This window comes from Sinohyriopsis cumingii, chromosome 19 (genome assembly GCF_028554795.1).
Source record: "Sinohyriopsis cumingii isolate HCF-2022 chromosome 19, ASM2855479v2, whole genome shotgun sequence".
Taxonomy (NCBI): Eukaryota; Metazoa; Mollusca; class Bivalvia; order Unionida; family Unionidae; genus Sinohyriopsis; species Sinohyriopsis cumingii.
This window is the reverse complement of record NC_142979.1, coordinates 22,534,390-22,561,465: the sequence shown is the minus strand read 5'-3', so window position 1 is coordinate 22,561,465 and position 27,076 is coordinate 22,534,390. Positions and strand designations below refer to the sequence as shown.

At 34.6% G+C, this 27,076-nt stretch overlaps 1 protein-coding gene across 1 annotated transcript in view; it reads right to left on the bottom strand.

Annotated features, from left to right (window-relative positions):
• Positions 1 to 7,221: 7,221 nt before the first annotated feature.
• The window catches only part of LOC149775269 (uncharacterized), a 42,443-nt gene continuing 22,588 nt past the window's right edge, over positions 7,222 to 27,076 (bottom strand). The window contains exon 2 of the mRNA XM_089944384.1: positions 7,222 to 7,931. Coding sequence (XP_089800510.1) covers positions 7,715 to 7,931 — 217 coding nt within the window. The 3' untranslated portion in view covers positions 7,222 to 7,714. The remainder of the gene's footprint in view (positions 7,932 to 27,076) is intronic.

Here is a 27,076-nt window from a genome sequence, read left to right as displayed (position 1 = left end):
TGTAATACAAGAGAACAGTAATGTTTGTTACATTTGTCCAGGGGTTCTTTTGCATGTGTATATGTATGTCTGTGTATGTGTGTGTGTCATTTTCGTATACAGATTTCTTAAGCATAAATAGAAGAGGAAGACAGCATACATTAAAATTACTCTTGTAAATTAGCAGTGTATAATATAGAATAAGGACGACATGACCTCTTGTAAATTAGCAGTGTAGAAAAGAGAATAAAGACGGCATGACCTATTGTAAATTAGCAGTGTAGAATATAGAATAAGGATGACAGGACATCTTGTAAATTAGCACTGTAGAATAAAGAATAAGGACGGCATGACCTCTTGTAAATTAGCAGTGTATAATATAGAATAAGGACGACATGACCTCTTGTAAATTAGCAGTGTAGAAAAGAGAATAAAGACAGCATGACCTCTTGTAAATTAGCAGTGTAGAATATAGAATAAGGATGACAGGACATCTTGTAAATTAGCACTGTAGAATAAAGAATAAGGACGGCAGGACCTCTTGTAAATTAGCAGTGTATAATATAGAATAAGGACGACATGACCTCTTGTAAATTAGCAGTGTAGAAAAGAGAATAAAGACAGCATGACCTCTTGTAAATTAGCAGTGTAGAATATAGAATAAGGACGACAGGACATCTTGTAAATTAGCAGTGTAGAATATAGAATAAGGATGACAGGACATCTTGTAAATTAGCACTGTAGAATAAAGAATAAGGACGGCAGGACCTCTTGTAAATTAGCAGTGTAGAACAGAGGATACGGACGGTAGTACATCTAAGGACAAAGTTCTTAATGGTCTAACACGTTGTTTTGTCTAATGGGAACGTAATGACTCAAGAACAACTCATATAATATAAACAAATCTTTGAATATATACATAATATCAATAATAACAACTATGCAACGTATGTATACAGGTGCAGTCTTTTATTTCTATTTCTCTATATTGATCATATAATATAAACTTCAGTCTGTTGTAAAGACCAATAGTTAGTCATGGTTGTATCTCCGAACATACTGTTAAAAGGACAGACGGGAACTTATACAACTCTAATAAGGAAACATATTTTAATTTAATTTCAATCGATTAACTTAATACAAGTCATTTTAAATACATATTCAGATAAAGTAATTAGTCTTAGTTTTGGAGGTAGCACAAGCATTTTTAATCCTGATTGACCCGTTAAACAATAATAAATATATGAACTTAGTTTCAGCATATCTTCAGCAAATGTATATACATACATATATATATATATATATATATATATATATATATATATATATATATATATATATATATATATATATATATATATATATATATATATATATATGTGTGTGTGTGTGTGTGTGTGTGTGTGTGTGTGTGTGTGTGTGTGATTTTTAATACCATATAATGATTTTCATGAATTGTCCTCCACTTTCCACCACGAAAAATCATTTAAGAACTTGACAGTTTACTGAAAATTTAAAATACTTCATCATAGCTCAAGTTTAATGTGAAATATTTTAAAATTAAAACAATTCGATTAATTACACGTATTTCGCAGTATGACATGAAAATCTGAGATATTTGGGTAAACCCTTGACCAGAAACAGCCGCCCTAACTGTAACAACTACAGTCTCTATATAACATGATACTCGAAAATCAGCGGACATAATACATAATGATGATTATCAACGAGAGATTTCGTTTTATATTACTAATCAAAGATCACAAAATTCGATGACTTCTACAGAGTACTAACGCACATCAAAACATATAATACATGAACAAAGCTTCGTGAATAGCAGTAGTCTAATAATAGATCAATGTGACATACGGTTGAATGACAACAACCTTTCCAATAGCAAATGACCATACAGCCGTATTGTATTGATGGATCGATCGACTGCTCCAGAGAGAAAGAGACAGAGACAGACAGACAGACAGACAGAGAAACAATGAGATAAATTAATAAAACAAATGTATCATCTGAGTATTGTCATGAAACAAGCAAGGCCTATTTTCAAATTTACAGCTGAAATCCTCGAGAATCGCGTTTTGTCAACATGAATAATTTAGTCGTGATTTCATATCACACAGACATGAAAAATTTAAAAAGAAAATTTAAAAGCGTAAGACTCTTTTGTATAATGAAAATTTAGGTTACCCTTATTTTGTTATTTTCCTTAACAAATGACAAAATTTTATGAAAAGTGTGCATGAATTTGTTACATGGACATCCTACCCTACTCCTAAAACGTCACAATACAAACGATATCGGATGACATACGTGATGCGGGCATTTGTAAGTGATATAGAAAATATCTAATGCAACATGGTGGGTAAATATCTGACATGTCATATATATATATATATATATATATATATATATATATATATATATATATATATATATATATATATATATATATATATATATATATATATATATATATATATATATATATATATATATATCTATATGTGTGTGTGTGTGTGTGTGTGTGTGTGTGTGTATGTATGTATGTATGTATGTATGCAATCAACTTTCAATTTTCTTCATCCAATGACAACACTTTTAAGTTTTATTCATCCAATGATAACGCTACAAATTTTAAACATCTTAAGTTGTCACTATTTACCTATTGCTGGGGTTAGGGTGTGGAACTTGGGGTAAAGAACGAGATGATAGGACATCGTATTCTGTGTAACTTTTTGGGGGATGGATCAAATTTGTGGAAGACCATTGATACTCGCCTATTTACTAATACATATTTACTGTTATCTACTAATAAATAGTTACTGTCATTTGCTAATAAATAGTTGCTGTTATTGACTAATAAATAGCTGTTATTTGCTAATAAATAGTCACTGTTACCGTTGTATTAATAAATACCTTGTTATAGCTTGCAAATTAACTCCAGTATAGACGTATAAAGAAGGTTTTATTCCTACTTAATATGTTTCCATTGCGGAACGCAATTTATTATTTAGCACCGTTTAGGATGTTTAATACATGTATTATTTATGAACGTAATTTCTGTAATGTTTCCTATTAATGATGATACTTCAACGTTTCATGCATTAAAGAGCTGTACATTTATACATGTTATTTTTGTCTCCACCATAATACAGACACTGTGCTTTCTAAACATATTAATGTTTGGAAATTTAATTCATAAAAATGAAGCAAGTGAAACTGTATTTTCTAAGATAATATAAATCCATTATCTCAACAGAACCAAATTAATACCTGCAGATGCCTAATCTTAGTATTTTGTGGCACTGGTACGTAACCTTGCAAATAAATACATTCTAACAAAATAACATAAATATTTGACGAGTTTGACAAAACAAAAAATAAAAATAAAAATTATAAGTATGTGTTGATTTAAATAAAAATGAAATCGTGATGTTATAGATCGATAACGTCTAAAGCATCAGTTACATAAGTTAATTATATAAATAGATATTTCTCTATAGACTGCAAAGCACAGCTGTTGCTTGACTTATGTGCTGAGTTTCAACTAATTTTATTGCCAAGTAATACCTAATGAAACTGGACACACAGTTGCAACACGTACAAATTAGAATATGATGTAAAACCCTTATCAACTGTGTATTGTTAGGCTCCGTTTGCAAAGAATCATAGGTTACTGCATTTGTATGGGAAAATATGAACGAGTTTTGGGATGGAATACTGCACGAACTTGTGAGTGCAATATATCCTTCCGACAAAACGAGTTCATATTTTCCCATACAAATCCAGTAACCTTTTAATTATATGCTCATTTTGTTATTCTATCTAAGGTTTAATTATATAAACAAAATACACTGCAAGAAACAACGTAAATGAATGAATGCCGTATTCCAAACTAAATACACAAGCGCAGATTTGACATTACAAAATGACATCATTATTAATGCGCACATAGCTCCGCCCAGATAAATTTAAACTTAGTCGCGCGGTCGACATAACTTTCGAAAGAAAATGGCGTGTCTAGATAAAATTGAAATTTGCAGTCATATTGTGAATGAATGCGCATTGCAACAACTTTTCCATTTGATCTGGAGTATTTTGTTTCGATTCGACGAAAGTTTGTGATTTTGGACTGGATTCATCTGTGCAAATTATACATGAAATACATCGGATTGAAGTTGCGCGGGAGAAGCGTGTTTACGTCTGCAAATGTGTTTCTGTTTCTGTCATTGAATGTTTGAAATCATAACGTGGGAAAAATATTAAGTCTTTCAATTGCAATTTTCAAAAGACGCTATGGAATTTAATGTTTATTTCATTTTGAGTGCACTAAGGAGGATGCAATTGTACTTATCATAGAAATTACAGCACACTTTCGAAATGTGTAATCCAGATTGAAAACCTATGACATGACTCATGTAATTCGGATTTGCAGAATTAAGAAAAAACATTTTTAGGAAATTCAGGATGTAAAACTGTAAGTATATTTTATTTTGCCATTCTTATCACCAGATAAAGAAGACAGTATATGCCTTGTCACTTGTATGTTATTTGTAAGGACATAATCGCCCGTCTTTTATATAATGTAGCTAGCCTAAATCTGTAACATTCTATCAACGCGGATTGTGCCAAAACAGTTGGGTTTTTTTTTGCAGTCCAGGAAACATGTTTTAGTTCATTCAGAAACAAATTTAAATAACCACAACGTAAAGAGCCTCTTACGCGAGTGTATATGATTTGTTTGCAAATCAAAAGTGCTGGTGTCTGCGTCATTGTTTGTTTACAGTAGAAATTAGTTCCTTTATTCACGTGAATACTATATGTGTATTGTCGCGCGCGTTCAGTATCGGGGAATACTGAACGATTCTGACAATGTAAAGTTAACGGGGAAAAAAAATGAGCATATAATAATCACCCTTTCAAAACGGTGTTGTACCGTTTCAGGAACAAGTAAAGTTTCCCAATTTTATCTGCTAATGAAAAAGCCGTTTCGCGAGCTTTACATGTCTTGAAACGGCCAGGGTCGTTTCGCGACCTAACCATGTTCTAAAACGGCACGTGATCATTCCATACCCAAGCAGTTCAATATTCCACTTTCCGGTCCGGCACCGTTTCACGCCATGTATACTTTTTTAAAAAAAAAATATTATTGTTCTTCTTGTTTGTTACATCAGTGGGCTCACAATAAACATAGCCAGAGTTAAAAAGTAAGTGGGGCCTTTCCGTATATTTGTTTGTTATCTCAGTGGGCTCACAATAAACGTAGCCAGAATTAAAAAGTAAGTGGGGCCTTTCCGCACATTTGTTTGTTATCTCAGTGGGCTCACAATAAACGTAGCCAGAATTAAAAAGTAAGTGGGGTCTTTCCGTACATTTGTTTGTTATCTCAGTGGGCTCACAATAAACGTAGCCAGAATTAAAAAGTAAGTGGGGTCTTTCCGTACATTTGTTTGTTATCTCAGTGGGCTCACAATAAACGTAGCCAGAATTAAAAAGTAAGTGGAGCCTTTCCGCACATTTGTTTGTTGTCTCAGTGGGCTCACAATAAACGTAGCCAGAATTAAAAAGTAAGTACAGCCTTTCCGCACATTTGTTTGAGTCAAAGGCAGAATATAAGAGTATAAAACAGGAAAAACAAAACGATACAAAACATTTGTTTTCTAGGATGCTAACTTATCATGTAAAAATAGGATCCTATGGACATATCTGAAGACATATGCACCCTCCCCATTCCCTGAGGTATGAAAGGAAATGATTAGAAAAGATTTATAAGTAACACCTTCTTCCAGAAATAGTGCATGTTGTACATCTTCTGTAGAACTAGAGGGCTTCTACGCACATCCATTCACCTTTCCACATTCGCTACTCGTTACTTAGAATAGAACTTTCGAAGTGTAATTTAAATACGTTTGCTTTTCTACCTGTCAAAATTTGTTTGAACAAAAATATTAGAAAGTGACGCTGCAAGGCGTTGAAACGCACGCAGTCTTCAAGTACAAGTGTTTTGGGCATTGCCAAATCATCAGGTTTAGTAATACAGCAAAAGCAAATGGGATATCGAGACAACTTCACCAATTACACTAGTCTTACATTACAATGAATAAATAAATAAATACGCAGAGAAAAAAACGCAACAACAAAAAGGAACAAAAACAAACGCTGCGAACACCTGTATCTGTGACTGAACGATTTGAGATGATTCGCACGTTAAGGGCCATGCCGTCAGTGGCAGGCTTCGTTATAAACAACTTTTCTTAAAATGGCTACTAAAAACGGTCATATCTCTTCAGACTGGAGTCATATAGTTCTGCTACCCTCTGGAGAACGAATATTTTCGTCTTTTCTTGTTCCATTTTATGAAACAGCATTAACCCAGGATATGCAACTGCCCCGTAAGTGTGTTTCAGCCCATGTTCTTGCGCCTCGATTAATTACCCTGATCAAAACACTAGGGTCCTTCAAGGGACTATCGCTCTGTTGGGCGAAAAGAATTTCCAGGAATAAAAACAAGACTGTTTCTTCCTTTTAACTATTGAGTGTTGAACCATCTTGGGTATTCTTCAACGATAACAAGATTTTCAAATTAATTGCTGTGGTACACACACTGAATGCTAGCCTTGTACCATTATCATTGAGGATAAAGTAGACATGATTATGTTGATGAAAACCATGTGTCGTAATGATACCCCAAATCAGCAACATTTTCATTTAGGACCCAATGGATATTACAAGAAGTATTCTGGTGAAAACCCACGTCAACATGGAATTATGTTCAAGCAGAGTTGTGATTTTCAAGATGGCTGCCATATTAGACGTTGGATTGGCATTTAGGACAAGCTAGACGTCGCATCATGCGAAGTCTTCCAGAGAAAAGCCCAGGTTGTTGCGACCAACTTTTCAGGAGCATTAGCAAACAAAATCATCATAATTGCTTCTGTGGCGGATATATTGGGCTTCTCAGCAGTACCATGTTCTTGCAGGACCAACTAGACAATGGAGTAAATGTATATGACACGTTTCACTGCAATCTAGCAAGTAGTTTAGGAAGAGCAGCGATAACAAACTTGTGCAACCGTGCGGACGGACGCCAGACAACGGACGACAGGCAACATACCCACCCATTAAGCTCTTCTGCTATGTAATCGGAAGAGTTAAAAACTTGAAAAAATAATGCAAAGGATTGAATCTGGCCCCCCCCCCCCCTTGTGGTAGCAAACTTTTTGTTTAAATGTATACTGTTTGTACTGTCCTCATTGCCATTCTATACATTTGTTCTCAAACAAAAACGAACTTCGGCTACTCAATACACCTGCAAATTGTGTACACATGTAAGTATTTGGGAGAAGTCTTTTCATATGCCTAATATTTGCTAAGGAAGGTTGATATCACAAAATTCATGGAAATCCATTCTTTGTACCAACAGTTGACAAGCGACACTTTTACAGGAACCCAAAATGTCCTTTATAATAAAAAAAGTACCCATGAAAAATTCACGAAAATATTAAAATAGAAAAATGCTGAGGTAAAAGATCCGTGCTTTTCTGGTAATTGATATTTCTAAAGCCTTTAAAAATGTCACATCCGCGGCCCAAAAATATCTTATGAAAAACTCTTGACTTAGCGGGCAAATCCATATATGTGGTCAAGTTGTTGGATGGTGAAGGGCGTAGAGTAACCAATCGCTTTTGTGGATATACCACCGGTATTCTAGTGATGTTCCGGGTCAATAATCAACTTTATTATCGCATAGGAAGACTTCATTGTCCCGAAGAACGGCTGTCGTCTGCACCTGGTATTTCTGGCAGTAGCCCCACCATGATCGCTCCTCACAAACTTCCTCCTCTTTGAAGGTGAAGCACTTGCTGCCTAGAATATTGAAGTAGATCCGGCCGATCAGACTGGCGGTGGAGGAGACCGAGCTTTTTAGACAACCACGGAATCTGCAAAATAAAGGGTTTATGTATTTTTAATTAGATTGTCTAAATCAAAGCGGAAATAAAATGCTTTTGGATTACTTTTTACCCAGCTTATATACAAGTTTTATAAATATACCACACACAACCGCTCTAAACAAAATTTTAGTATCTGCTAGCTCTAAAGCAGGAATCCAGCACGAGATGTATCCAGCCAGCCTGCCACGTACTTTTTGTGAGTGTCTTGAAAGACAAAATATTTGTCTGCTTTACTTTAAATCGTTCTTGGCGCAAAATGAAATTCTCCAAATTTTATTGGTCGTCGTTTTGTTCTAATACTTTTCCGTGTTTTCCTGCAAAAATAGTCGACAACAAAATGCTGTTTAGTTGATGTTTTCTTGTAAAAACGGTTGACAACAAATATTATTTTGCTAATGTTTTCTTTCTAAAGATATACCTCCCTGTATTCTTATTATCTTGTCTTGTGGTTTTGACAAGCGAGACGTTCGCCTTTTCATAATAGGCCGAATAACAATGTGTTGCCAAGCGTGTAATAAACTACAGGAATTTTGATTGCATTTTTTATAGCTAAAGTCATTCTTATTTGGTTCATGTAAACTACCGTATGCTGTTCATTATTTTGCCGTTATTAAGCAAGGCATATTTGTAAAAATGAAATTGTTGACTGCTGTTTGATTGGATTTTAATGACTTTTGGAGCACCCTGTTGGTAATACCCTGCCGAGAAAACGGGAGTTAAATGTATTTCTCAGTGACACAACGTACTTGCGTGCCCGCGTGTGTGTGTGTGTTTGTGTGTATGTGTGTGTATATCGAACCAGCGACCCCTGTATTACGAGTCCATCGCTCTACCAAATGAACTACCTCGGCTCCCAGAAAACTGAAGTCTATATGGAGGGATTTAACGATATCGGTCATTTTCCAGCTGATGCAGTTGTATGTATACAAATACATTATCTCTAAAGACTAAAAGTTAACGAAATTGCAGAAATTATCACAAATTATGTTTCTTGTGTGTTTTCCCCCAAAGAATCGTTAATACTTATTAACGAAATAAACACAAAAGCATGAAAAATACATGTGAATGTAAACTTACTTACCTGTATTTTATTCTACTTATCAGAAATGCTTTGAGTAGTTGAAACATTGATCAACGCCAAGCGCTTCCAATGAAACATCTTTTCCGAGCAGTTCTGAAACGGGGTGTCTAATTTTAGCAAGAAAATGATAACTTCTATGCTAAGACTGGACTTTGCAGAATTTTAAAATCTGTCAGATCCAATACGAGTTGTGTGTATAAGAAATATCCACGTGACTTTTTCTCTCAACGTACGTTTTAGAAGGAAAACGGGACATACAGTTTTAAACATATGACGTGCACTTGTCTATCTGGTTTCTAGAAGTCTGTACGAGAGAGAGAGAGAGAGACAGAGAGACAGAGACAGAGACAGAGACATAGGGAGAGGGAGGAAGAGGGAGCTTTTAAAGACATCCAAATTGATACCATTCAATTTTCAGATCTTCATTTTTTACAAATATTTATTTGGTGTCTATGGTAATTAACAACCATATTCTCCGTTTCAAATCGCAAAAGTTCAAATTTTCTACTTACATTCCCTTTGCAAAGAAAGAAGTGTCGATACACATCATACGGTGTTTTTGTATGGTACTTTACGACACAAAGTCGTTACACATCAGAGGTTTGTTTTGTATGGTACTTTACGACACAGAGTCGATACACATCAGAGGGTGCTTTTGTATGGTATTTTACGGCACAAAAACGCACTGAGGTTATTTAACGTCGATACTACTGGAGTAAATTGTACTGTCAAAGGACAAACCACTGTAACTTGCCGGGGCTGATCCGATGGTAGATTAAGTCTTTGAATGTCCAGTTTTGAAAATCATTTTTCAGTTCACTTTCTTGTTTTATATCCGCTATGGCGTACAAATTAAACTCGATTTTAGCTTTATGGGGACAGTGGACAGTTTTTATGCACAAATGTATTGTTGCATACACCTGCCTCATAAAAATTAATTAAAAAAAATAACATATACGATTGAGGTCATAAATGTCCATATTTTTTGATAGTTATAATAAAGCAACATATAAGAATATCATTCACTTGATCTGACAAGTCAATGGAAATTCACAGAATAAAAAAAATGATGCACCCACCCCCAAATTTATACATGCATTTTTCATGTCCGAAGGCCATTTTTGAGAACACGTGGTGCTCACAGTGCAAACACAAGCCCTTTCCCTGGGTGATAGTTTTGTAAAACATAATAGTTTGATGCTATTCAAAATAGTTTTCATCCAATAAGTTTTTGAGATATTCTACTTGTCTTGAACCAACGTATCTACTGCTATAAGTAGCTAGCTCTACTTCCGTGCCGACTTTGATATTTCACTGGCTACATACCGTGCAGTGACTACATGAGGTGTCCATGGGGTGTACATGCCTAACATCATTTTCAAGAACAACACAAGTCGGAAAGACCAAATTCACAAATATGTCCATATCTTTAACTATCACACAATATTAGCTCAAAAAGGCACACCATACCCTTAAGTTAAGAAATTGCCAGGGGCTAAAATGCGAAACTGTCCCCTGCCACCTTTACAAACACATCACCGGAAATCGGGTCGCACTTGTGTTTTCACGTTTGCCATTTTTTTCAGTTCCGGCATATAGTTAGCAGGCATCTCAGTGTTTCTCTCTAGTTTCAATATTTTCTGGCTATACACTCAGGAATAAGTGGTGTTTCGCTGATGGATGAGAGAGTTACTTTGACTAAGAAAAAATGTTAAGCCTTCGTATCAAATTTGTGGCCGAATTTGTTTGGCAAGCGTTCAACATCTCTCGCACTATTTTTTCCGATCGTAGATTATAACACCTTCAGAGACCCAAAAAAGTGTTTCTTTATTTTTCAGCTGTCTGTAACAATTGCAGTTATCGGAATAGAATCATACATGTTTAATTTAAGGAAAGTTTACCAAAATATTAATGTAAATCAATAGATCAATGTTTAAACCCCAATATTGAAATTTACCTTTTATAAATATCAATTTTTAAACTCCTCAAATTTTTTAAAATACTAAAATACAATTTGTCAACTGTTATGAACGTCAGGAAATTTCACTTGACAGTGTCAAATATCACAAGCGAACATTTATTCTACAGAACAAAATATCCTGAACTAAAACTGGCTCTGAAAGTATAAAATATCCTGGATGAACATTGACTCTACAGTATAAAATATCCTGAATAAACAGTGACTCTACAGTATAAAATATCATGTACTAGCACTGACTCTACAATATAAAATATCCTGGATGAACATTGACTCTACAGTATAAAATATCCTGAATGAACATTGACTCTACAGTATAAAATATCCTGTAGTGACATTGACTCGACTGTATACAATATCCTGAATGAACATTGGCACTACAGTATAAATATTCGGAATGAACATAGACTCTACAGTATAAAATGTTCTGAATGAACATAGACTCTACAGTATAAAATATTCTGAATGAACATAGACTCCACAGTATAAAATGTTCAGAATGAACATAGACTCTACAGTATAAAATATTCTGAATGAACATAGACTCTACAGTATAAAATATCCTGTACTGGCATTGACTCCACAGTATAAAATATCCCAAATGAGCATTGTATTTCAACCTCTGTTCTTTTATATATCCATAAACCTAAAAGTTTCAAACAGAGCTCTACGTAATGTTTTGTTGGGTAGGAGACCAGTCTACTTTATAGCAAACTATGTGATTAGAAAAGGGAGACAATTTAGCCATCTAATTGACTGGAACTGATTAAAACTACAAATGAAAAAGCAATAAAATTTTCGTCCATTTCAGTCATTTCATGTAAAATTTGATACGTGATCAGATCAGAATAAAATGAGCATTTGCAATTCTGATCAAAGAGATACTCCTTGCATAGAAGTGATTGGTATTTCTAAATCCCAATCTCAAAGTAGTGATCGCAAATTTTCAGATGGTATCACAACGACGCGCATGCTTCAGGTTTTATCTAATTAATAAGGTTGGAAAATTAAATCGCTCCCATATAAAACCCTAATGTATGCATATTTTTAAAGTTTTGTTGCCATTAAATATTCGTAAAATTAAAAACTGGCTCCGTTCAAATTTTTTTAAAATAAATACTGACAAGGTATACATTTTCTTTAGAGACAATTATTATTGTTATTTTTAGCATTTCCCCCCAAAATCGATGAATAAGTTTGGTGTTTGCCTGGCACAACAATACAAGTAAATCATAAATGACTCATGGCATTAATTAACTTCAAAAGATTTTTTTTCCTAAACATAACTTACATTATTAACAAATCTTGGCTAGCCAAACCCATATATACTCTATTTTATGTTCATCCATTTCCAGACTAGTTCCCATTTTTCCATACATTTAGTACCGTGTTTCCTATAGTGCCAAGGAAATTGGAGGAAAGGACCTTGCTCAAGGACACAGCTGACCCAGGCTGATCGTATGGTATGATTAGAACTCGCACCGTTTCAAGCCTGTTCAAAGTTCCTTAAAGCAGCGTGGGGAGAATGGCGAGACCTTCAACGTACACAGAGCAATTGACTCCAAATCTGGAAAGTTCGGCGTTGAATATTCTTTGAAAGCGAGTAAACCGTACATGAACATGTGATCTAAACACTACTTTAATAAATCTTTTTATTCTAGTGCTGTTCTTTGTATGTGTGATTGTCAAGTTCTGTGTTAAAGTATCGTTAAAACAACGTGGATCAGTCATACCATTTTATTCTTTGCTCAATGTATGCTTGTATTGCTTGACCTAGAAACGTGCCTTTAGTGATAAATACTCAAGAGTGTGATGAAATCCCACCTCCGTAAGAAATAGTCATAAAATAATCCTAAATATTAGCACAGCGTGATATTCTATAGCACAGACGAACCTATAAATATCATTTTACGTATATATCATATCATTGTATTCTTGTACCAAAGGGACTGAAATATTTCTTTGATGAGAGCTACAAAGCACTTTAAGTATAAAAAAGCAATCGAAGATTGTTCATTTTCATCTTTGAGGACGGAAAACATAACCAGGGATAAGTTAAGAAAACTCACGTGTACAACAATAAAACGCTTCTTTTCACAATGAGATAGTTTGACAAGATTTGCACATGGCATTATCTTGAAAACAAATCAATGAATACATTTTTCTTTGTGAATAAAGAGCATCTCTGCTAATATTCCCAGGGATGATTTATACAGTTTCACTGGAAGCCACTGTTGCGTATATTTGATTTAATTTATCTTTAATTTAATTTGTGTTTGATTTGATTTGATTGTTTGTGGGTTTTGGAATCTTTTTTATTTTCTTTACATGTCATTGTAATGTAATTTTGTTTACTAGGAATTTGATATTTTCCAGAAAATTCAGTTTGACCTGAATCTTCCCATAAATATCTAATAATAGAAACACTGTTTCTATTTTTTACTTAATTCCTGGCCTTGACTGAGGGTCAAATAAACAAATTTTATTTTCGGAGTAAAATGGTTGGTTCTTGTCAAGGACATACAGGGGCTACATGATTTATATATGTAAACATGATCACGTGATTCTCTATTTCGCAATTAGGAATTTCCAAAATTGCGAAATACTTAGTGATGTTTAGAGAGTGATCTCAGAGTTTTGGGGCTTTTAAACACTTGATGTCAAGCTGTTTTTTGCCGTTGTGACCACCTTTTGAGTTTTTGAGTTTTATTTTAATTTTTCTGATTCTAAAAGATCAAGTCGTTGCTCTGGAAATATTTTGTGCTCATACAGAATTTTTGAACAAAGACAATTCTTACCAGATAAAATTTGGATTTCCAAAACCGGATGATTAATTATTGTTTTTTAACAAGGAACTGTAGACTTCAACACAGTACAGGTTAGAGAATACGTCATCGCCTTCCATCTTGGATTTTTCGTCGGGATTCGAACTTGAAATCATTTGAACGTTTTATTATTAGGACTTCTAAAATACTGTTCGTGGATTATTCTTTGATTATTTTAGGATTCGATTCTTGAAACTGTAAGCTATTTGTTTCATTTTTACAATATGTTTCCAGGGAAATAAAAAAATTATTAGATTTTTCAAAGCTTGTTGTTCTCTCTCTCTCTCTCTCTCTCTCTCTCTCTCTCTCGTGTTACTGTTTATTCGAGCCTAAATACGTAACAGCCACCAAATCGAAACATAACAGAGATGAAATGAAAATTTCACTTACGCGGTACAATTCGTGTTAAACTTGTTGAAAGAACGATTGTCAACGTTTTTGTTTCTGAATCTTTACCTCTTATTGGGCTGTTGTGTGCTTTGAACGATACGACATTGTTTTGTAGCTATTTCAAGTTGCTCCTGGTCAACGCATAAATAAATGAAACTCTCAATGATTTAAAATCACTTAAATTTTCAAAATTTACTCTTTGAAATAATGCTAAGATGCAATTGTAAGCGTGCAACTTTATTCTTTAAATTTTCATTTAGTATATAATAAAAAAAATATGACCTCTATTTAAAAATGTCCTATAAATCCTTTTCATTTTGGAAACTTGTGAACTCAGTGAGTAAGGTTTTGATCAAGTGATCAGATGGGCGCAAGTTCGATTCAGACCGAATCTATCAAAGTGGTGGTGTGCCGTGAAACAAGCACGTTCTATTTTTCAAAAAACGATGAGAAGGCAAGTTCATAAATCTAACGAAAATATAGAAGATGCTTTTTTGTATGATAATGTGGAAAATCGAGCAACAAAGGCGAATTAAAAATTTAATTAAACATTGAAATACGCGGTTTGTAACAGGAACGATGCAATTATAGCTGAAGGTCGATAATAAAAAATACAACGAAAACAAATCTCTGCATGGTTTAAATAGACACGAAAACTTTATATTTAAAGATCTGTTGTATTATGTGCGAGACCTTTCCACGGCCAAGGAAATAGCCTTGACTTTATAAAGAAATATTATGAACAGGTCATGAGGGCAACTTCTAATTGTAGCAGACTGTTTCGTTTCTTTAATTTTTTTGTTTTCGAAAATTGTGTCTCCTTCCGACATGAAGAATCAAGTTATTGACGACGTATAAACAAAACATTTAAGAGAAAATTGGGCCTACCAATTATATTAACCCGACATACGTTCTTCTTCGTTTGTCAGCCTGCAGCATATATATGGTGACAGAGTTTCTCAACTACTTGAAAAACGGGGCCACGTTGTATTGAGATGGCAAGGAACCATTTCTGCAATTTTACAATGCAGTAATTTCCATCATTGGACATAGCTGCATCGGTTACAAATAACATGATACGTAATATAATCTGCTGATAATAATGGACTGTCCATCACGCATTCTACTCTTTCATCAATCTCCGATATGGGGAACATTATCATTCATCTGCAATTTGCAAATGTCCAGTTCCCTCCATCGAGAAAAGTACATTTGTTGAACAGGTATGACCAACTAAAACCTTGACCTCGTGTAATTAAACTTCAAAAGAAGTCAATGACAAGTAAATGACCATCAATAATGGGATATTTGTCTCTGCGTTAATCTATTGAACGGAACGGAAGCTTCGTTCTGATTTGTATCAAGTTCGCTTACTGTTGCTGTTTTCCCAGTTGGCTTTGACAAGCGACAATTAAACAGATTGATCACTAATACCTTGTTTTTGTTATAACCTGACCGAAGAGATGACCGTGGGAGGGACGGGCCACCTTATGACCCCTATTATTAACTTCAACTTTAGCACTGACCATATAAATATCACTCACAACGCCACTGATAGATTTTCGGGGGAAAAACACCTCTCAACCTATTAAACAAAACTTTATCACACTCAAAGTAGCCAGCCATGTTTTGTACAACGACAACAGAAAATAGAGTTAGGTGACTCTCGTACGGATGAAATAAATCAGAACCGATAATAGACTTTCCAATTTGTAAATAAAAACTTCTATATTTTAAAGAGATAATTTCACACTATTTTCCCCATGTCGACGATGAGAAAATAATATTCTGAATTCAACCAATATAATCTTTTTTTAAGTAGCACAAATATATGTGTATAATGTTTTTGAGGTGAAGGCAAAACGGGAACAAAGACATAGAGGACCTTTCTGTCGTTTCTTTCAGTGAAAACAATAAATTCATAATAATTTATGCTGGTCTCGTGTTCTGTATTTCTGTTAATTACAATAATGTTCTGAGTCACCAAATCAAATGCAAATTTATGCACATATTCATCAGCAATATTTGCAACGTGTTTACATGTCTTTTTTTTTTAAACAAAAATTTTTAGCATATCTTAGAAAAATATGCAAATTATGTAATATTTGCTTATAAACATATGAATGTGCTACAAATTAAAGTTAACAATTGAACAAGAACAATAAAGATGACGCTCATCATCATCGTCATCATCGTCGTCAATACCATCACCATCTTTACCACTTCCACCATCAGCAGCAAAACGCCAGGGTTTTTTCTTCATATTTTAGCGATATTCCAGTATACATTTTAGTGTTGCCTTATTCATTATTGTCATTTATTATTTAGTGACCCACCAATGCAGAGGGACTGACCAACTTATGACATATGGATTATCAATTATTAATTATTAACAATCTAAAACATTATAGCCTGAAATTTGAAAAAGTGATTTATGCCTTCATCTATTTTCTTTGAAGTGATACGGTGTTGAGAAACATTTTTCCTTAATTGCTTCTGTATGTTGCATGGAAATCCATTTCTTCCACATAATATGTATGTTCATACGTACCGAGCGTCATAATAAGAGTTAATGTTTGGGAACTGTTGGATTGCAACAAAATTGGCTATTGGAATTTGATAAACTTCGCTTTTAGTATTATTTTCTTTGTCAACCTTCCATAGATATATGGCCCTTGTTCGACTTTGATAATTACTAATATATCTCTAATTTTGTTTCTGCTCCGCAACTTGACATGAATTTAATATATTGAAACGAACTTTATAATGAAACTCGACTATTCGAGAAATGATCGTCATAAAATATAAATAGGACGTTAGGAATATAGGCATACGGATAGATGAACGAATTGAATGAATGAACGAATGAATAAAAAATCAACGATAGATAAATAGACTGACCGAATAACACACACACGCACGCACGCACACACGCACACACACATACATACATACATACATACATACATACATACATACATACATACATACATACATACATACATATATACATACATACATACATACATGCATACATACATACAGACATACATACACACAGCCTATGAGTATACGCCCGCTCCAATCCTGTCCATTTATAATAAGGCGAGTGTTTTTTTATGTTAGTAGCTTGGATCGTTTCATCATTGTCCATTTCTGTATTAAAGACAGATGCAATTATCCGAATGACAAAGATCCCTTTCAGAGGATACTTACCTCTGACTACAGAACAATTAGTGAAAATCATTTGACGGGCCAAACATTCTCCCGTCTTGCCGATTGATAAATATATATCTGTTGATAGATAGACAGAGAGATATGTACTAAACTGATATATGCAACATTAAAATGGATCTATTTGGCTTACAACTGGTTTCTAGATCTTCGATTTAACGTTAAAGAGGGAGACACAAACCCATTTAAAACTGAACTACAAGGTTTTTTAAAACAAAAACAAAAAGAAGGCCTAACTATTTTCAAGGCACATGGATGTGTATAGTTTTAGTTTGTGTTCTTAACCATATAGGCATTTTCGAGTGTGTCACCCAAACTATTCGTCTTGGGAAAAGGCAAAATTAGAGGTTTCGTCATGAGATCTAAAACACAGAAAACAAGCCAGGATTTATGAGACGGGTGGGCAATTTTCATTTAGGTACCATATAATCATGTTTGTCATTGTACACAGATCTCGCACAATAAAATCTACCATTCACACAAATCCGCTTAAATTGTACCGGCCTCTAAGATTAGATTGTACCTTCTTTGGTATTCTTGGGCGTTTGGAAAACTACACCCTGATGTGGTCCTGACGAAAAATGATCTAATATGACAGCTGAATTTTCACCTTCAGTTGGAATAAAATTGCATTTATCGGTAAGTTATGACATGAATCTGAATCGGTAGGTTGTGACACGATTTCAAGAATCATCTGGCCATCACATATATCACTTGTCCACTTGTCATATATATATATATATATATATATATATATATATATATATATATATATATATATATATATATATATATATATATATATATATATATATATATATATATATATATTACATCTGCGAGAAAATAATAAAACAATGAGGCAAATATAGAGATCCAAACATAACGAATGTAACTTGAATTACAATCATCACCAATGCTTGCAATCGCTCGGGTTATGTCCGCCATGTGGTACATCTAGGTCACGGTTACAATACTTCAGATAAAGAGATAAAATTCATACCCAACAATGACAACAAACGTCCATATTTTTCTGTAGGGATTTCATTATTATGAAAAGTCCATGAGAATAGGAGAAGTAATAACAGAGAGGAAGGAGTTTTAATCAAATTTGCTAATAGTTGCTATTCATGGAACTGCCAACAGAACAGCTAGCTTAAATTTTAAGCGATGCGATTTTCGCAGAAACGCTGAAACAGTTAAAAATTATGGTGTCTGAGTAACAGACCGCAGTGAAGCTGTATTCTAAATTATTGAGTGATGAATAACGATGTATTTAAATAACTGGGATACGATATTTGTCTATATAAATGCATGGACAGCTTTGAAAGATTTTAAGGAAACGGCTATGCCACCAATAGAAATGTATTAATTATTACGTAACGATTGAAACACGTCACGTGATGATTGTTAGTATATATGTGGAATACGAGGTGTAATTAGCACTGCACCGCACAAGGACTCCCAAAATCAATTGTACATGGAGAAAGATGGTAAGAGTTTAAAAAACAGATGATGCGTCCTAACTATTGAGGTATTTTCATTATTTACCTTTATGTTATCACTTGCTATTGATAGGGATAGGGTTGCTATGGATAGGAAATGGGTTGCATCAACACATAATTGTAATAAAAACAACGAATGAGTGAGCTGGAGAAAGACAGGGCTGGAGCAAATCTGCTCACCATATCAGACCACTATCGTTGTAATTCAGAAGCAGAGCTGGAAATTCCATTACACCGGCATGACTATATCAAAGACACTATTAATTCCAAATGAAAAGGACTTATCAGCGTTACAGAATTTGGCAGCATAATTATAGTGGTGCCAACACCATTACATATAATGGAAAAGAACACACTGACAGAGATAGTTAACATTCAGTATGTGCTGTTAAATCATCACACACATTTCGGTTTGAAGACAAGTGCACCAATCTGCTTCGTTTGATAAAAACTAGGTTAGAATTCTTCATTGACCTGAATACACGTCTCAGACACAAAGGTCTCAACTACTTTTAACAAGCTTCTTCATATTTATGAATACAGATGTATTTAGTAAGCATATGAAGAAAAACATAAAAAATTATTTTAAAAAACACCCAGTCTACATATGAAAATACATTGCAACAATACTGAGGATGATTTAGTGTTTGCCGTTCTGAAAACAAATCAGATTATTAAAAGCAATAAAAGGTGGGTAAATCAGAGTTATTCGGATATCACTGCAAGTTGACACACACATAGAGTGATTGAATGAGACTTACACGTGACTGATACTGATCTGTTATCCATTCATGTTGAGACATAAAACGTCAAAAATGATATCAGTGATGACGTCAACTTATTTTATTAGTGACTGAGGACAATATATTTCGTAACCCAAGAGATGAGGTAAATGGTATCCCAAGAAATGAGGTAAATGGAATTCCAATTGGACAGTTTCGTAGCTAAGGTAAAACCATTATTCATTTAGAACGAATAACGATGATCACAAGATAAATTGGAAATTTTGTTTAAAAAATCACGCTATAATGCTGATTCTAATGCCGTTATTGAGATAAAAGCACACGTTGTCTCTGACGTGATTTATGTCCAAAGAATAACTGACTGTTGTTCATTATTTTGAATGTTTACCTGAGCACAACAAATAAACTCTACGTACAATTTGTTACACTCTACATTTCGTTTCCTGTTGCTTTTGGGTTAGTACTCTGGTGACTGTGAACAAAGAGTTTCATATAATTTATCATTACGTGTCCTTCTCATGTCATCAGGACAATAGAGGGCGATCATAGGCCCAGGGGTAAGAAACACCCGGGTCTCTCCTAGTTCTTGTTCAAACAAAAAATTTCTTTTATAAAATTTAAAAATGTTTTCGGCCCGGGCCCCAGGGATATATCCCCGATTGCCCTCGCCCCTCGTCGGCCCTACATATCATGCCAGATACAATGGTTATCCAATTAAATATTTTGTAGCACTTGTGATACTAATTTTTGTGTACTTTTGTTATTCATCAAACCATTCTTTATTGCATCCTCACGTTACCACAGTTGAAGAGTCTCAGATTCAGCCTATGTGGGTATGTGAGAAAGCTTGCCAGTAGCTTCTCGTGGGTCGGTGGTTCTTTCCGGGGTTTTCCCGGGTTCTTCCTCCATCATTAATACTGGCCGCCATGTATAGCCTATAGTGTGCTGAAAAATGGCGTTAAACCCTAAAACAACAACAACAACAACCACAGTTGAAAACCTTTGTTAGGTAAAGTTTAACGTCGTAAATGAATTTTTCTCTTGCTGACTTAGAAAAGTTTGTGTATCGCATTCGCTACCAATCTTCACAATATCAGAACACCCTCTAAACATATTCAAGTAGAATGAAGATTAAATTCCATTATAGTTGCACTGACCGCTATGTCGATAATTCTCTACATATTCCATTATAGTTGTATTGACCGCTATGTCGACAATTCTCTACACGTTCCAGTATAGTTATATTGACCGCTATTTCGATAATTCTCTACACGTTCCATTACAGTTGTACTGGCCGCTATGTCGATATATCTCTACACGTTCCATTACAGCTGTACTGACAGCTATGGCGATAATTCTATACATCTTTCATAACAGATATACTGACATCTATGTCGATAATTCTCTACACGTTCCATTATAGTTGTATTGACCGATATGTCGATAACTATCTACACGTCCAATATCGTTGTATTGACTGCCATTTCGATAATTCTCTACACGTTACATTATCGTTTTCTGACCGCTATGTCTATAATTCTATACACGTTCCATTCTAATTGTACTGACCGCTACGTCGATAATTATCTACACGTCCATTACAGTTGTACTGACCGCTATGGCGATAACTCTCTACACGCTCCATTATGGTTGTATTGACCGCTATGCTGATAATTCTCTCCAAGTTCCATTGTAGTGTATTGACCGCTATGTCGATAGATCTCTACACGTTACATTATCGTTGTATTGACCGTTATGTCGATATATCTCTACACGATCCATTATAATTGTATTGGCTGCTATGTCGATAATTCTCTCCACGTTCCATCAGAGTTGCATTTACAGTTATGTCTATAATTCTTTACACATTCCATTATAGTTGTGCTGACAGCAATGTCGATAATTCTCTACACGTTCCATTATAGTTGTGTTGACCTATTTGTCTGTAATTCTTTACACGTTCCATTTTAATTGTACTGACCGCTATGTCGATAAACCTCTACACGTTCTATTATAATTGTACTGACCGCTATGCCGATAAACCTCTACACGTTCTATTATAATTGTACTGACCGCTATGTCGATAAACCTCTACACGTTCCATTATAGTTGTACTGACCGCTATGTTGATAATTCTCTACAACCTCCATTACAGTTGTATTGACCGCTAGGTCGATAGATCTCTACACGTTCCATTATAGTTGTATTGACTACTTTGTCGATAGATCTCTACACGTTCCGCTATAGTTGTATTGACCGCTTTGTTGATAATTCTTTACACGTTCCGTTATAGTTGTGCTGATCGCTATGTCGATAATTCTTTACACGTTCCGTTATAGTTGTACTGACCGCTATGTTGATAATTGTCTATACGTTACATTTTAGTTTTGCTAACCGCTTTGTCGATAATTCTTTACACGTTATATTAATGTTGTACTGATCTCTATATCCATAGATCTCTACACGTTCCATTATAGTTGTACTAGCCGCTATGTCAACAGATCTCTACACGTTCCATTATAGTTTTATTGATCGCTGTGTCGATAGATCACTACACGTTCCATCATAGTTGTATTGACAACCATTTCGAAACTTCTTTACACCTTCCATTATAAGTGTACTGACATCTATGTCGATAATTCTTTACACGTTCTAGTATAGTTGTATTGATCACTATGAAGATAGATCTCTACACGTTCCATTACAGTTGTATTGACCGCTTTGTTGATAATGCTCCACACGTTCCGTTATAAGTGTACAGACATCTATGCCGATAATTTTCTACACGTTCCATTATAGTTGTACTGACCGCTATGTCGACAATTTTCTACATGTTGCGGATGAACCTGGTTGTTATCTAAAAGACATATTGCTTTGAAGCATCTGTTGTATCTATCTTATATTCAGCAAAAGCGTGTCTAGTTTCTGGGTTTAAATTTTATCTTCAAAATGTAAAACAACCCTTTCGCTACTGTGTATTCAATAGTAGTTCCATACTCGTGTCTTCTTGTCTCTCTAACAGTTGAAACTAGATAAACTTCAGACTAATATGAACACTAACTATATCCTCCTAACTTGGAAACTGCGAAAATCATATTGCAATATACAACCGGACATTAACACAACTTTTTCAGCAAATTTGTTTTACACTAAGGCCTCTCGTGCATCACGCCTGATGTCACCGTCTTCATTTACGTTGTGAACCGGAAGGAAAGTTTATGCGGTATCTTCTGGTCGCTTTAGCCCATCTCTTTGCAACCAGACAGAACACCAACCACTGTATGGATATATTTTCCCGTACTGGTCTAAACCTGTACTAATATTTGAGATGTATGGTCCTCTCCCTTTAAACTAAGTTGTCTACAGTCCAGTTACCCTCCCCAATGAAACTTGGGTCTAGACGAGATGTCCATCATTTGCAGGAACTGGCCTGATTAAAAAAGGCCTATGTACAGCTCAGTCGTTATTCAATATCAATCAGAGAGCACCCACTTCCTTACTTCTGCTCTCTCTCTCTCTCTCTCTCTCTCTCTCTCTCTCTCTCTCGCATTGTTCATGTGTTCAAGCTGACTAGAATCGGGCATCGACATTTACACCAAGTTTCTAATCTGCTGACGTTGACGACTACCAAAAAAGACCTAGTCGGTATTTGAAAACGTTTTTAATGAATTAGAGATAGTATATGTATACTCAATTTAAATGGAAAAGGGGTTATATTTGGAAAACCATTTGCTATCAGGTAATATAATAATAACATCATTTTGCTATATCTAGTTATGTATAAATTACGTCAGCACTGACCGTAGAATAAAGAGATTATAACTTGTCGAATATGGTCATAATTGTGTTTTGGGGCATTGTATTAATTTCCCTTTTCCTTGCATATCAAAAATAGTGTCTCTTTAATATATTTGCTTCAGACGAAAATCGTTATCTTACAGGTGTCGAATATTTAATTAACTATCGGGAGAAGGAAAAAGGGCTCCTGAAAAATAGATTAAGGAGTAATCTCAGTCTTAACGAAACATATTACGTATATTAGTGCCTGTAGAGGGTGACCCTAAACTGGCCTACTGTGTACCTGCAAGATTAAATAGCTGACATTGCATATTATTACGCTTGAAAGATTACGAACAGTTTTTGCTACTCACATATTGGTAATGGGCCTTTCTTCTTAGGAAAATACGAATTTCTGTAAATAAATAGTTTGATCTAAAGATACGTATAATAGTATAGGCTATTCTTTCATCATTAAAGTATTTGTCTTAAATTTCCAAGAGTTACAATGGAATCATTGGCAGTGTTATAAGCCTGATGAACATTATATGTAGTTTAAATCAGAAGTGTAGCCAATGAATCTGAGTTTTTTTAAGACTCTGAAATAAAACTGTTACTTTAATCATTACTAACAATCAGACGGAAGATGAATTTTAAAGCAGGAATTTTTTAAAAATCTGTTATCTCTTGAATCTGCGACATTATACAGCTGATTGTACCTCTAATATTGAACATACAATCTGATAGTTTAATTTTAACAATTATTCAAATTTGTTGTGCTTTTTTCAGTTTTGGTGTGTATAATTTGTTCCACAATCAATTTATATTTGTGTAATGAACTGGGATTTTCAGGACAACCAGCTTTAGTTTTATCCAGCTAGAATGTGTAAACACAACTAGCTCTGCTGTTATCCACTCAAAATGTGTAAACACAACTAGCTTTACTGTTATCCAGTCAAAATGTGAAAACACAACCAGCTTTAGTTTTATCCAGTCAAAATGTGTAAACACAACTAGATTTACTGTTATCCGGTCAAAATGTGAAAACACAACTAGCTTTACTGTTATCCAGTCCAAATGTGTAAACACGACTAGCTTTAATATTATTCAGTCAAAATGTGTAAACACTACGCTTTACTTTTTCCAGTCAAAATGCGTCAACACAACTGTGTAAACAAATAGAGAAAAATATCTATGACAAGACATTGTTTCTTTCATGTTATGCTCTTGAAATATCCAATCACCTTTTACAAACTGTTAAATTCAATACGATGTGGCTTTGTGCCATTATTTTCCTACGTGTGCAACATTTCAAATTATTTTGTTATATTAAGACGTGCCTCATCGTTTCGGTACGCGTGTACTACCAGGTCAAGATGCGAAGCCAATAGCATATCATCTAGTCTGTCCAAGGAGATATAGTTTTACGATATCGTAGTACAGGTGTGTTAGCGTCAGAAATGGCCTATTTTACGCCATCCATTATTTTCTGTGTCAGCTTTTATTTTCTTCTAAAGATAATATATTGTTGACTTTGTATAGAGATGGTTTTCAAGTTAAAGTTAAGAATGTTAGAGTGGGTCAGATAATTAATATTCAATGCCAGCACTTACAGAAAAACTGGCAATTATCCTAATCTGGTACTCACCCTCAGATCTACCCCCAATATAAATAATACTTTCAATGTGTGTTTAAGAGCTCTTCCAAATAAAAATGCATTTAACAGTCAGCCACTTCAAACCCATCAGAAATTATTTGAAATACTCCAAAGACGATGAAATATACTAGGCCAAAAAGAAAATGTCACCCATTTTAGGAATACGTTTTACTAGTGTAGCAAATTTTTCATCAACGATCGCACAATATGTTATCATTAATATGCGTGATACAACGCTCATACATTTTAGTAGGGAAGAAATATTTTCCCATAACCGGCACAGTCATTAAATATCTATGTATCTGCCTATTTATCTATAAATGTATCTATCTGTCAGTCTGTTTTCTCGGGTTTGTTTTTCTTCTTTCTCTGTTTGTTGTACAAAAACTTCTCCACGCGTTGAGATACACCCACACTAAATGATGTTGCAAAAACACGTGACCAGTAATCTGATAACAAATGTTTACAATGACAAATTCACCTTCAAATAACGTACACATTATTTTACAACTATATTTTGCACAATCTTTCATAAAGTAAAAATTTCAGCAGAAAGGATGTCCGCAGAAAAAAATACTTACAGTACGTTACATAGCATATCGATATCCTTACTAAAATGTAATGCAATGGGCTTAACAACTCGATGTCAAAATTGATGGTGTCTTTGTGCGGAATATTTTTTCAAATGGTATTAAAAGTTTTTACTAACCATCACCACGTTCCATTTAATTTAAAAACGGAATGTATATAGCCCTTAAACGGATTTAAGTCTTTTCGTAACCCGGGATTTTCGTAACCTGTTGGTTTACGAAAGTTACTACTTATAATTATGGTGTTGAACTTTTATTTGATGTATATAATTCTGGTAATCGTATACTCTATAACATAATTATGAACGGAATATGGCGGAATTGGTCAGTGCCAAATGTGACATAGTTGCTCGGCTCTTGCGATGTCGACGCTTCCTTTGTAAAAGCGATACTTTTGAAGAAAAATATACGCAAACGATTAAATAATTATGTTTAAATATAATAAGCTGTTAGACTTAGATAAAATTGTAGCTACCTTTAAACACATTTTAGTAACATCCTTTTAACGAAAATGGCCAATCTGATGAAAATCATATCTCCACTGTCCTGGGTGAAGATCTTACAGCGACCACTTAAGGTTCGTGTTCTGGTGACCTTTGAAACCGAAAATGGAAATGCAACTTTCAAAAATTTGAAAGTGAACCAAATCGTTTGGAACACATTGATGCGCTTCAACCACACTGCTCAGTCGCCCAAACGCGAAGATATAAGACTTTATCTGATTGGCTGATAAAATTAACGATTTATGATAATACGATAGATCACCACAACATGACCCCTATATGATCGCTATCAGATCTTCAGCTAAGACAGCGAAGATCTGATTTTAACCAGATTGAAAAAAATGTACCATAAAATGATTTGCAAAGTATTTTATTATTGAGATGAACAATTACAAGAGATTTTACCTTGAATTAAATTTTTGAATACCCATGCTTTTAGTCAGAATCGCTGTCTGGTAAATATGTGATTGAAGTGGGTGGCTGAGGCTATAGATGACACTGGCTGGTCTGAATTTGAGTCACTGGTGTCTTAACAAAATGTGATAATTGGGTACCTCTGTGTACATTTGGTCTATGCAATGGCGGTACTGGTGTGTGGTCTTCGTCTGGTCCTGAGTTCAAGTAGTGGACTAATTTCAGTGTATTCCATGTTCCGGACCAGAGATGGACGCTAGTAAGAGTACTGAGTTAAAGTTGGAATCTAATATTACACTGATGGATCAGGACTGGTTTGGTTTTAGTTAGGTATGGTCCGAATCCATCTGTTGTAACTGGTCATGCTCTTAATCTGTTTTGTGGGATTGGTCTGAATCAGAGATGGGTGCCAGATCAGAAGGCTGATACACATCGA